This window comes from Crassostrea angulata, chromosome 4 (assembly GCF_025612915.1).
Source record: "Crassostrea angulata isolate pt1a10 chromosome 4, ASM2561291v2, whole genome shotgun sequence".
Taxonomy (NCBI): Eukaryota; Metazoa; Mollusca; class Bivalvia; order Ostreida; family Ostreidae; genus Magallana; species Magallana angulata.
The window spans coordinates 334,198-348,705 of record NC_069114.1 but is presented as its reverse complement, the minus strand read 5'-3'; the positions used below and the strand labels follow the sequence as shown (position 1 = coordinate 348,705).

The 14,508-nt window shown below is 31.6% G+C and overlaps 1 protein-coding gene across 1 annotated transcript; it reads right to left on the bottom strand.

Annotated features, from left to right (window-relative positions):
• Positions 1-4,615: 4,615 nt before the first annotated feature.
• On the bottom strand, positions 4,616-6,872 carry LOC128179376 (M-phase inducer phosphatase 1-like). The gene is made up of 8 exons (XM_052846787.1): positions 6,731-6,872; positions 6,450-6,506; positions 6,088-6,240; positions 5,817-5,966; positions 5,580-5,678; positions 5,306-5,442; positions 4,990-5,107; positions 4,616-4,760 (listed from the first exon to the last, which is right to left on the bottom strand). The coding sequence occupies exons 1-8, from the start codon at positions 6,866-6,868 to the stop codon at positions 4,626-4,628; spliced, it is 987 nt and encodes a 328-aa protein (XP_052702747.1). The 5' UTR covers positions 6,869-6,872; the 3' UTR covers positions 4,616-4,625.
• Between the last annotated feature and the right edge of the window lie 7,636 nt (positions 6,873-14,508).

The window sequence follows — 14,508 nt, the reverse complement described above, 5'->3', positions numbered from 1 at the left end:
ATCATTTTACTTTCCCTATTTCACCCCACGTTTCTTTTAGAACGTGGTGATATTAACGTTGAGTGTAGAAATTTAATTTTTAATTATAATGTAAATAACGAATTTCTAGCTTAACCAAAAAAAAAAAAAAAAAAGATACTCGGATTTGATTACATGAAACTAAAATTTTAGATACAGTATACTATGCCTATGAATCCAGGTTTTTGTACGTGCATAAAAATGTATTGTACAAATTTGTAAAGAGTGAAGTAAAAAAAACATACTTGAAAAAAAATGTAAAACGAAGCCCCACCCACAGAATAAAATGACACTAAAGCCTGTAAGTTATCACACTGTTCAAAAATTGGGTGTGCATAAAGACGTTCGATTAAAGTAGAATCTGCTGAAGCATCAATTCATTTCACAGATTTTAAAAATATTACAAATCGACAAATTGATAATATATATTCATATTTAAGATATTTGCGATGATTACTGTTTTAGTGGGTTCTTTGATTATCCGCTTTTAAATCCGACATGCTCTTGGTCCATCCTGGCGAGTTCTTAAAAACAATGTAATTTTATAACATCCTATCCATGAACATACATTTCTATGCTTTATTCAAGGTTTCTCTTACTTATTTTTCAAATTCATCTAATATTTAAAATAGAAATATCAAATTAAAGAGACACTACAGCTCATTTTGCGCTAATACATTTACCATGAAATGAAATTTTTTCCATGAATTTTGCTGCGAAGTTAAAAGTATGAACAACGCAAAAAGTATGCTCTGTAAAATATGAAGAATCTAAATTTATCGATAAAATGAATAATTCTAGGTGGTCAATAGAATAAATATTGCAAACTTAGCCTTTCGCTCAACAGTGCCTGGGTACCGGTATATTGTAAACATCGCGACTTTCAGTGTGAAAAGAACAGTAATCTCGACATATATGGGGACAAAACACAAGACTTTTAATTAGTGCGAACTATTTTTCTTGCCATACATTGTTAGATATAGATCTAGTATGTTTGCTTCAGTTGCCATTGTATTCTAAGTATTTTACGTTTCACATTCCTCAAATGAATTCAATACGTTTTTATCTCAAAATTTAGATAACAATAATAGTCGGTGACAATGCTGAGGGGTGCCTGGATAGCGAACTTATATCTCACACCTGACTATGTTGACACGGGGGTGGGCACATCGTTCACTCGCGCGCGCTCTCACACAGACACTGGGGTCCAAGCGCATTCATTCATTCATTTTTTTTTTCAATTTCAACACCATTGCACAATGGTACACAGAGATTATAATAATACAATATGTGGTATTTCTCAATAATTAACAATGCATGCGTAAGCGAGAGAGAGAGAGAGAGAGAGAGAGAGAGAGAGAGAGAGAGAGAGAGAGAGAGAGAGAGAGAGAGAGAGAGAGAGAGAGAGAACATATACAACTCTGACTCGTTAATACAAATGTGAAGTATGGGGGTTCTAACCTGGGGAGCATTTTTTATTTATTTTTCTAAAAGCACATAATTTCCTCATAGAACATTGTTTTGTACTTGCCATTATAAATTTAAAACTAATAGCATTTTTTATTTTCATATTTATATTTGATAAGCATTGATAGCGTTCTTGCTGCAGCGAGTTACAGCTAATTAAGTATGTAGTGAAATTCATCTCCTATTTCGCACTTATTGCAATGAGCACAGAATCTTTCACGTCTGGGAATATTTGCCCACCGTCCACTTTCAATGGGTAGATGGTGATTACATGTTCGAAATCTACAAAAAGTAATTGCATCTTTTTTTGATAAATAGCTTTTGGGGATGATTGTAGAATAGATTGCCAATTTTGTTTGAATTGGTCTACCAACGTGAGTTTTATTTTTGCCTTTAGCCATTGTGAGTTATGTATAGTTTGATTAATCCATATATTAGATAAACCGGAGTTATTTAGAATATGTTTGATGTTTTCATACCAAGGGATGTTCCCCCCAATTTCGCGATTCATACAAATTCCTAGATCATATATTAACTTTGTAATTTTTTTATCTTTTCCGGTAAGTATTCTTGACCAATAAGAAATAATGCGTGTTTTAATTTGAATGTCAAGTGGGTATCGACCAAGTTCACCATATATCATGAAATCTGGAGTTGATTGTTTTAAATGGAGTAGAAGTTTACAAAATTTGAGATGAATTCTTTCTATGATAGCAATATTTGAAAAGCCCCAGACTTCACATCCATATAACAGTATAGGTTGGACAAATTTGTCAAATAAATCTAGTTGACACTGTACTGATAGATTATGAAATCTCCCCTTTTTTAACACTTCATATAATGCTTTTGTAGCTTTTTCGGCTAATTTCTGTATTGCAATTTTAAAAGATATCATGTTCTGCTAAATACTATTCCCAAGTAGTTAAAATCAGTAACAACTTCAATAAATATATCGTTTTATTTTATCTACACGTTTTCTTTCTGCCTACCTTTGCTAAATATTATTATTTTAGATTTATCGATATTTATTTTCAGGTTCCATTTTATGCAATAAGTATGAAAGCAATCTATCTCTCTTTGCAATTCCTTGGGAGATTCAGCTAACAGTACACTGTCGTCTGCATATAATATAGCAAATAATTTGAAAAAAAGATCTAACTTATTTTCTACATGTAACATGTCAGTAATAGTTGGTAAACCTTGTACATCAGACTCATTTTAAAAAGTCATGTAAATCATTAAGGTACATAGAGAATAAGAAGGCTGACATATTTTCACCTTGCCTCACTCCGTTTTCACAATGAAAAAAAGAAGGGGTTTCATTATTATAAACAATTCTTGACTTAATATGACTGTACATATTGAAAATGATGTTAAACATTTTGCCACAAATATTATGGGATAATAGTTTAAACCACAGGAGAAGTCACTCAATAGGTTACATGTAATGTGGTGATAACGGAGGGGTCATAGCGCTGGCTAACTATTCCTTATATTATGTTAGAATAATACTAGTATTAGAAAATAATGTAAATTTCGTAAAATGATACGAAGCAATAAAGATATGATTCACTGAACGTTTTAAAGAATCAGTCAGAATTGATCTTAGTTTAAATATCTTATTGTTCTAATGACCATACGAAGCTATTTTATACGGAAATGGTATGTGTCGTCCGAATTTTCTCTAAGCACACGTGTGTAAAGCACAATTGAAAAAATGCAGTAAAATAATTCTGCTATAAAAGTATAACTCAGTACACTGTGTTTAGCACTTGACATTGTTTAAAAAGTTAATTTTAACGATTATAATAGTATAAGAAAAACATACGATCAGTAAGAATGTGGAATGTAAAGACAGTCATTATACGTCGACAATTAATGAAGTTCGTTTTCCATGGAGTGACGTTTACATACATCAACTTCTTACCAGTAAATATAGCTTTAGTAGCATATTGTACGTTTGTTGTAAAAAGAAAATTTTATATGTTTTGGAGCTGTCCATGCATTTTTGTGGAATTTATTAGGTCACACACATTCAACATAACTCAAATATAAATTGTGCGTATTTTCAATCACTGAATAATTATTTTTCATAATCAATTTTAATACTGGTAATGTTTAAAAATCAATTTTCAATTCCCCCCTTTAATACATGACGGAGGATATCAAAGATAACGTTGTTAATTGCTAGTAAACAGAAATCCGCGGACCTGGCAAGATCACGCTCGGACGATCACGTCAATCAAACTGGGTGCTATTGTTTCAAACAAACTTGATTGACAAGCGGCATCATTTTGAAGTTTGTACAGGTAAAAAAGGGGGCGTTTGTAAAATTTTCGGCCTTTAATTATTACTTATAGTGCCTTTCAGTTGAATAAGTTCACAATCAGCAATAAATGGAGGAAGAGGTGGGTTCAATTCACAAACACGGAAACCTTCAGAATAATGCTATAAAATGTAATGCTTTCCTCTGATACTATATAGAGCCATTTTAACAAGACCTTGGACTTTCGGTTGGACGTAGCTGTCTATTCCTTGTCAAAACAAGTTAAAAATGACGCGCTTTCAAGCGAAATATGCACCGATTGCGTTGACTTAGCTCAAAAGCCAGACAAATCCTGTTGATTTCAAAGAGCAATTGCTGAGTGGCCAGCAATGAAATAGACAGGCTTACATCACATTGCTGTTTGACACAACTACCCAAAGTTCAAGCTCTTGTTAAAATGGTTCTATTTATTGGTGCTACTATTTCATCCTTTGAAAATATCAAACGCAGTATTATAAGTCATAGTTTTATTATTTATTCATTATATACACATATAAATTATCTAATAAATAATAACAACAAATAACAAATCAATAACAATGTAACAAATTAGCACTTTGTAGAAACAAGTTTGAAAACAACTGAATTTAAATACAATGTACAGTGGTTCTCAAATTGTACAACATATACAATATGTTTTTTATCAAAGAAAATTTCACATCGTCTTTGTAAATACATTTAGCAAACTCAGGACAAGTTCTTGCGATAAAAATACACACATCTGATTCAAAAACGAACAACATGAAACAGCATGACATCATCAACAATTCATGATTAAACAATTTGTCCCTCAGATTGCTATAACGTATCAGGATCAGAAGAGACGCAGTCCGGAAACACGACGCCTGGATCCTCCACTCCAGGACTTGGACTTGGACCGGAAGTGACGTAGATCCTCGGAATGATCCTTGTGAAGCATCGGCGTGTAACCAAGGGGCTCGCACAAGTTCTGGAAAAATTCAAAATAACATGAACGTCAGACATTAATTAATTAATATATTTTCTATAAAAGTATGTATAAAAGCATGCATGCTACGAACACTTCAATTCTGTTTTCCTGTAATATTAATTCTTAACCCTACAGAATTTCATTTGTATATTTATTAGCCACATAAATGTATATCTAATCCATTGTTTTGACAAAATTAGGTTTTCGCCAATTTGACCACTGAATTTACCTGGTGTGTTTCGTAGAAGTCCTTGAAGCCGTTATGCATGACGTAGATCTCGGGAAAGTTCAGGAATGGGTAGCTGTCCTTATTCAGGTCACGGTCAGCTTTCCTTACATTACGACACCTGTAATACAAACAGCGTATATAAGTAAAAATATCAATATACAAATGAAAATACGTGTATGAATTGTATTACAAAAAAATTATTCTGTGTTCAACAAAATATATCAATGTTGAAGTCAAAGAAAACGTAGTTTAGAACCAAATTGAATCTTTTTTCAACACTTATACTGAATCAAGAATATCTTATCACGAAACTTACATCCTTGGCCCTCGCTCAGAGGAAAACTCGCAGTAGAAGATGACGACGTGGCGCTTGTCGCTGGCTGCATTGCGCATGCTCTGATGTTGATTCAAAATGGAGGGTATGTCTTCTGGTCGATGAGCATTAATGGCGCCCTTTAAAAATAAAACAGAAAACCAATTTTATAATAACAAATTTAATCATTCATTATGTATTAGTTACCTGTGATTATGTTTATAGAAATCATTAAAAGATTATTTAGATTTAATTTTGCTTCTACCATTGAACTTACCGGAACATGGCCGCCGTTGTATTCATACGGGTATCTGCAATCCACGATGAGGAAGCTGCCGATGCTGTCGTCATACTTTCCGGAAATTACGTCAACAACCTACAAACATGAACAAAATATTATGTTATTGTTTGCACATTAAACGATCAAAAATTGTATTTGTTTTATGTTCGATTGTTGCGATATTATTTTAAGCTGTTCATAAATAATTATTATGTTCCATTTTCAATTCATTACCGTTTTATTGGTGATGCTCTTCAGATCCGGATGTTTTCCGGGAATTGTGGGAAGGCTACATGTCTGACTTCCGTCACCAATCAGGTTGGACTCCTCTACCATTCGTCCCACTACATCTTTGACTTCCTCTTGGTCTCCTAAAGGTTTATCCTGGAAAGAAAAATCAATAATCTTGTTAATGGCGATCTTTGAAATTAATTATCTAAACAATATTATGAAAAATAGATATACATTGAACACTTTAAGATATTCTCAGAAATATTCAACTTACGCCAAATGAAAGCGATTTCTGGAGGGTCTTTCTACGTTCGGCAAACCTCGGACGTTTTCGTGCAGATTCGTCCATTGGTTCCATCGATCTTTCGGATCTCTTCTTTGGTCGTCGAATCTCCATTGGAGAGAAGCATGCGAATGGTCTTTCCAACTGAAATTCAAACAAACATGTAGTAACCTTAAACATTTTAAACATTGTTAAAGACTTTCTTATTTTTTCAGGTGATTGATTTTCTTCCTTATATTATATTTGATTGAATTTTCTTTTGCTAAAAATTGATTTATTTTTTTTGAATTTTTATAGGAATTTATAACAAACTTGATCAACAATTGAATGAAAAATTGAAGAGTTTTGCATACCAATGAGGCGATCATAGGCGAGCTGGGATCCCCTCCAGTTGTCATATCTACAGCACACTAAAAAAAACAAAATAAGAGATTACAATTGGCATTATATTGAAAGGATGTAGCACAGAAAATGATGATAATTGTACATGCAGGGAATCTTATTATTTACTTAGAATTGGATTTTAGGGATTTTTTTCTCTATTTTTATAATCTTTTTTTACTCAATGAACAGTTGTTGTTCCATTTAAGAGGGGTGTATAAAGTTTATCAAACATTTGTCAAAGTTGTATTACCTCCATCCCAAGACCAGAATCGTCGTCCTCGCTCAGCGCCTGTTTGTCGTCGGCAAAAAGTGTTCGCTTTGGTATCGGCAGGAAACCGAGGCCGAAGTCCGAGTCCATCACTGCATCCAATTTACCAGGGGTATACATGCTGAATCTTCTACAAAAGAGAAACAGTCAATTGTTAAAAATCTGAATTCAATAACAAATGTGTAAATCATGAGACATTTTGATGGATACAAGAAGTTAGTTGTTTAAACATTTTTTTCGTACATGTGCTCACAGTTTCTTGAATAGGTTTTGATGAATAATGTTGTTTTCGTGGAGCAGCATTTATATATACGATATTATCCGCCAAGTAATGATGCAGAAAAAAACTTCTTCAATTAAAAGTCTGGAAATTTTGACATGTTTATAAGCGGCATTCAAAGATTAATCCTTTAAACCCTAGCCCGTTAATTCGTTTTTGCCCCCGTTAAACTATTGTAGCCTAATTAGTAATTTTACGGTTTGGTAGTGGGCAATATTGCACAGTAGCGGTGCAGTATTGCCTTAAAGCTAATTATCATAGCCAGGAGCATGGTTTTATTTAATTATTTTGATCAAAATATTGCGTACTTTAAAGTTTAAATATTTTACGGTGGAATGAATAACTCTTAATAAAAAAAATTGAATAAGAAAAAAATGATAATGTATGAACAATTAATTAGATAAATGCTGACATTCCTTATCGTACACTATCATTATTTTAGAATGTTTTCATTGTTAATGTAAGTTAGGTTGGTGAAAAAAGTAAAAAAAAAAATCTTCATATAAACAAGCAGCATAAACTAGGTATGGTTTACTCCTCTTCCTTAGGCCATTAAAAACTTGAACAAATTAATAGTTTTAACAGTAAAGGGCAAATTTGGCAATATTGCACAGTAGAGGTGCAGTGGTGTAGTATTGCCTAAAAGCATTAAGCTAGCAGTATTGCCTTAAGCTTTATTTGATTTAATCAAGTGATTTGAATATCAAAAAAAAAATTAAAAACCATTACGCAAAATAAATTTAAACCTAATGCATACTATTTAATTCTTAGGATTCCTTAAAGACAAACGTTAACTAATTAATTTAGACATTTTTATTGTGTATTGTGATAAAGTCATTTCATAATGTTTCTTTTATTAAGATTTGTTGGTCTTGTACAAAAAATAATATATTGTATTATAGATATGAATGTAGAAAACCATTTTTGTGAACTTCAGTAATGAGTATACATTATACTTGTAAATGTTCATAATTTTACAATTCTTTTTTCTCTTAGGTGTCAGATTTATCACTATAAACCATCTTTATAAGATGCATTTTATAATATTTTAATCAAAATATGAATTTGTTTTAATTTTCTTTTGTGTAGGGACCCATGGATCCGTTTTATCGGGTGTTAAATTTTAAAAACATAAAACACACGATTCACTTTCATAGATAATACTTGTTTGTTTGCTTTTTTTTTAATTACCAAAAAGTTTTTCGTATCGTATAAATTTCCAGTTAAACTGGTTTTGACGATGTAGAAAAACCTGTTAAATTTCGAATTCTATTACATGTATTTACATTCAGATACACTTGTTTGTCATGTTAGTATTTCTCATGAGCAGGCTAACTTTAGGGTATTACAATAATCATGTTTCTACAAACTCTCTCTCTCTCTCTCTCTCTCTCTCTCTCTCTCTCTCTCTCTCTCTCTCTCTCTCTCTCTCTGTTTCACGCATGAACGAATCTAGATATACATAACAATATGCGTTTGGGTTAACAAAAATTTTAGATGTCAAACTAAATTAAAGTATTTGATAACCATTGTTATTTTTATTTTAATTCAGAAGGTAACTTAAACAAAATGAAAATATTTCGTTACCTTCACACATTTCATTTTTTTATTCAAATCAAAAATTATTTTTAATCACGCTATTCATTGTACGTGAATTAATAGTAACTTCTTTGCGTTATTATTTCCTTTTTTTTTGTTCATTTGGCAAAATATGCAAAATCTAATAAACAAAAAGGGTTCATCTTTAAGGGGAAATTTTTGTGTTACCTTTAGCACTGTAAAATGATATATTCATCCCTAATTTCTTTTTTTTAACATTCATTTTTTGGGAAAGTAATAGAGTGTTAGGCTACGTTTAGCTACTTTGCTTCAGTTGTGAATGTATTTAAATACTTAACTCTCTATAGTTATAATTATTTTCTCTAAAATTGATACGATATATTTTCAAGAAAAAAAAATCGCAAAATCTATAAACATGTACATATATTGTAATAATGAACTGTATATACTTACACCTAGATCTCCGTCGGTGACAATGGTGAGGGGTGACTAGATAGAGATCTTATATAGGTGTCCACTCTCTCACACCTTACCCTGTTGACACGGGGGGTGGGCTCATCGTTCACTCGCGCGCGCTCTCACACCACTTAAACAGACACAGAGGCCCAAGCGCAGGGGAAGTCACTCTAACCATGAATAGGTTAACACAGTTCAACCCCCTGTTGACAATCGTTGAGGAGAGCTAACGAGATGACAATAGAGGAGTAATAGAGCTGACAAACAATCCATTATATTATTGTAGGGGCTTATAGACATTCACACCAACCCTTGTAATTATTACTTTCATTGATGTAATGTCTTATAATATTCAAAAAATATCCGAGCATCGGATTTTGTTTTAATTAGTATTGTGAGAAAATACATCATGAAAGTCTATAATTTTTGTCATTAAAAAGTTAGTAAAAATTTTCATTTATATTTCAAACAAATGTATTCTTCAATGCTTACCATTTACAAAAAACATGAAGTTTATAAATTTGAATAAACATGTAATGTTTTTTTTTTATTCAGATAAGAGGTTATAAACTTTTGATATATTATGCAAGATAATGTACACGGTATATACATGTACATGTAAATGAACTTTTTGGTTTTTAATGGCTATACATTGTACATGTAGCTTAATAACTTAACAACATTCCACTTCATTTAATTTATAAATATTTAACGATGTGTACATGAGTTTATTTCGTATAATCTGGACTCATTTTGATTTGTTAATTTCTTAAACAACTATTTTTTTTTTTATAGACTATTACTTATCAAAAACCAAAACGCTATTTAACTGTTGAACTCTTTTACGTGAAAATGACATCTGCAATTAATTATCGTTTTTTGCTCGCTTCGGTACAACACATGCATGTATAAATGTTCGAATGATTTGATTTGAATATATTTTATTGCATTATATATTACAATGGGATTGGGCACAAATTATAAAAACTTAATTCGCCCTCTCCCTACATGTTGAGAAACAAATACAAGTTTATTGCAAATACGTATAAATTTTCGCTATATATATATATATTTTTTTTATATAAGTAAATGGTTTACCAAAGCGGCATGTGTTTTGTAGACAATTACATAGACACGTATATTATGTTATGTCAATAGGAACAAACACCCGACCATTTCACCTATAAATCACTTAATACACGAAAATACAGTGCCATAAATTAAACGAAAAAAATTTATTGTTAATTCAAATAATATTTAAAGTAATAATCAATCGAAACTCGTTTGAAAAGGGGAGGGGGGGGGGGGGTAATCAAAATACACTTACATCTCGGGTGATACGTTTGGGGGTGAGAATAAAAAGAATGATGTCGAATGAGGTTGTTGAAAAGGTGGGGGAAGGTGGGGGGGGGGGAGGGGGGGGGGGGGTAGGCAAGGGTTAAACAGTTATCATTATTGACGTACATGTAATTACATCTGTAATCATTTTTTTCGATCAAAATAGTACTCTTTATTGTTGTAAAAAAATACTTGTTCATATTGCAATTATTCATTATATGCATACAAAGTTTTTGATTATCAAACTAGATCAACATTAATAGAACGTTTAGTTTTAATCCCCGAACTTACAATTAAAGGTACTAAATAAAGGAAAAGTTGATATTAATATCTGCAAATAAAGATTAAAGCTTTATCCTCTTTTTGACGTTTACAGATTTTTAACAAATGTCGACTATGTATGGATATATCTTTCCTTTAAAATTTTATTTATTCGGTGTAAAAATCAATCCGCTATTTTACACACATACTCCAACAAAAAGAGCAAGATGTATGAATTACATTGGGAATTCGATAACAACAATTTATACATTCTCTTTACAACATATATTTATTATTAACTTCATTTTTTTTATTCATGTAATCAATAAATTCATCTTCATCTTACAGATGAGTTACGAGAATTTTTCTGATTCATAAGGTATACATTTAACAATAATCTTATCTTTGGTGTATATATTAAATTTTCAAGCATTTTATCTGTATTGAATTTAACATATTTTATTGATTAAATCAAATGGATTAGACACAAGTTCTAAATAACTTAGGTAGTCTTCTTATACCAATACATATTTGTTTGATATTGTCAAAAATATATTTGTAAGTATACCTGTACATGAATAAGCAGTCTACTACATATATAACATCAAATTATAAATTTGAACATTTTTGGAGAAGCTACAACATTCACTCAAGAAAATTTTTATAGTCTTGAAAATTTCAGTGTTTTGTGTATTTGTCAAAGATTTATTCCCCCATAAAAATGAATGTGTATCTATAATTTTGCATACTTTTTAAAGACAAAAATCATACGACGTACTTTATACAGAGAGTTAGAAAAAGACGCATGTACATATTTATTTTTTGATAGAACTCAAATAAATAAATGCATGCTTATTCGTAATGTATAAAATAGAAAGAAAAAATATGATCTATTGAAGTTACATGTGTTTCAATTCAACTACATGTAAAAATTCTTTTCAAAAGGAAAAAAAAAACTACAACTACATGTACTGGTACCCCAGGGAAAAGGGGGTGGGGTGGCTTAATTATTTTCTTTACGTTATCGAAACATATGTACCTGCAAAATAGGGCTTTTAAATCTACTATGATGGATATAGAGAAGGGGTTTAAAACAATTTCTTATGAAACTAACTAATACTTATAACTAAGAGAACAGTACTTACAGTTTTGTGGCTGCCCGATGAGTATCTACAGGGGGGCCTTCTGTCACAACTTTCCCACCAAACGATCGCGTGGAGAATATCAAGAATCTAAAAGAAATGGAATTAGAATATTTCACGCGAGTTTTTACAGCAGAAAATAAGGAGACGATGATTTGGAGAACATAAACGGTTACTCTCGTATTGTTTAACAAACGCACCCGACACAAAATGTTAATTGGACTGCTCAGTAAAAGTTTATATAGGCCCACATGAAAGGGGGCCGCGCCACGTGCTGTTTTTCCCTGTTAATTACAGGTAAACGGTGGTCACAGATTGTAGAGGGGGTCGTTTACTTCTTTTGTTTTTACAATTTACAAAAAAGCGCCGATTATTGCAACGGTTAATATTTGGAGGTCTACCTAATTAGGCTAATTACACGTGCCCCATTTGCTACTATACATTCGAACTTCAAGTAAAACTTCTAGGGAGATGTTAAAATAACAACGACATATTGAATTTTAGTCATGTGATTAATAAAAAAAAAAGTCTTATTATTCAAATTTAAACTTCTACTGTCTTTTTAAAGAATTAATATATATGTTATTATTACATGTAACATTATATTAAAAAAATTCTTGAAAGTTAACGTTATTAATTTTGTACAATATATTTACATGTATGTATGCAACTATGTAAACACATGTGTTGAAACCAACCAACAGTCGTGGACTTTTTCATTCAATCTGCATGATATTTCTTTCTCATAAAACATTTATTATTTCAATTCCATAGACTAATACGACAACAATATCTTGAACTAGTCATAAGTAAACTCTCTCTCTCTCTCTCTCTCTCTCTCTCTCTCTCTCTCTCTCTCTCTCTCTCTCTCTCTCTCACCTTTAAGGTGTCGTGAAAATTAGTTTGCGTGTAGTAAAAAACTGTTTAGCTTTTTTGAAATTCAACCGGTAGCGGAAACCTTGTCGAAAGACAACTCATCAAATGCACAACTCGCCGACGAGATTCCTCTATGTAATACAACTCGTGAAATTCATCGAAAACCATGCACTCTGATATCAATAAGCATAATTTTTTAAACAAATGAATAAGTCTTTCCAAAACACCAACCTACCAAAAAAATGTACCTAAAGAACAAATTAAATACATCTAATTATATTGTAACATAGAGAAGTATTATGTAATAAAAAATCGTTTTAGGATTTGTTCTCATTAATTCACCTTCAAATGTACTGACAAAGTATAAGACCACTCCAAACTGTCGCCATCATAATACAACAGCAAAATATACTCCTCAATTAATAGATTCTTGACACATTCAAAATTCATTGTGAAAATTAATCTTAATACATGAAATACCACCACTGTGGAAAACGTGTGAGGAAAAAATTAATTTAGTATTTATTCAATTATATCGCAAAGAGCGTTGAAATTCGTGCGAAAGTGTTTAAATTTCTCAATGATTAGACAAAAACCGTATTGAGGAGACCGTTAATTCAACTAATGGGAGTAGATTGACACCGGGGTCTCAGACTCGGTGGCCGGGGAACCCCCCAAGCGGAATAATTTAGGTGGAGGTGATGAGAGTCTCGAGTTTTTCCTGTCCTGTCAGAGAAAATTATCGTAATTTGTATTTCCTACTTATGATATGAGATCGAAATTTTTGCTGTAATTATTAAAAATATCAATATATATAGACCAAGAACAAAATAGGAGGTAAACAAATCACATCTCTTAACCTCCATACGCAGTTGTGAATATAGTGATCGGAATTTGGAAAATATTTAATCCAAAAAGTTGTCATTTTGAAGGTATCGGCGATAAACGTAAGTATATATTAATTTATCTATTTTGATTATTATTTAATTAATTTAAATATAAGTACATCCAGCATTCAGAGATATTTAATCTCGTCCCCTTTAAAAATTGATCATTGATAACATTATTGATAAATCTTATAGGCTTTTTTTTATTTGTGGATTATAAATCTTCCGAGAGTAGTGGAACTGGTTCCGAATACCCAGTCGTTGAGATACATGTATGTACAGGTTGTAGAACTTGTAACGATCTGAGATTACCGCTGTTCTCAGGTCCTGTTATACAGGTTTTAGGCATATCTTGTTTCAATGACACATATTCTGTGTTAATCCTGCAATCTTTGTTCCTTACGTGAGGAATTTCTTGTTCGACAACTGGTTTAGGAGATGATTCTAACGCCGACAATGTTACTTTTGTCTTTTTTACATGACACAGCATTGCTTAAATTAAAAAAAACAACAACAAACAAACAAAAACGAAAAATTAAGGTTCATAACATGTAATTTTCATTTGTGATGCGATAAAATTGTTTTCAACTGTGTGAATTCAGCCGTATACTATTATACATGTACAGTGAAATAAAAAAAATCATATTATGCATGCTCAGCGATTGCACTAAGATATTTTTTTAGAAACTTGCAGGACACTACCTATTGTCCCTGAATTTATAAAATCTACAAAATTAATTTTGATTAGAGAATATTTTAACTAGGGCATTTCATCATTATTTCGTTATGATAAGTATTGCTTATTTTTTTCCATCTTTAATTTACAGTTTTATTACTTGGGCCAAACAAAATCTAGCTGTCTTAAAATGTACAACAATTGCCTTGACATGCTATACAACGAGAAGATATAAGGCAATGCCTGTCTACAAATACTAATTAAGATGTCTTTAAACTAAACGG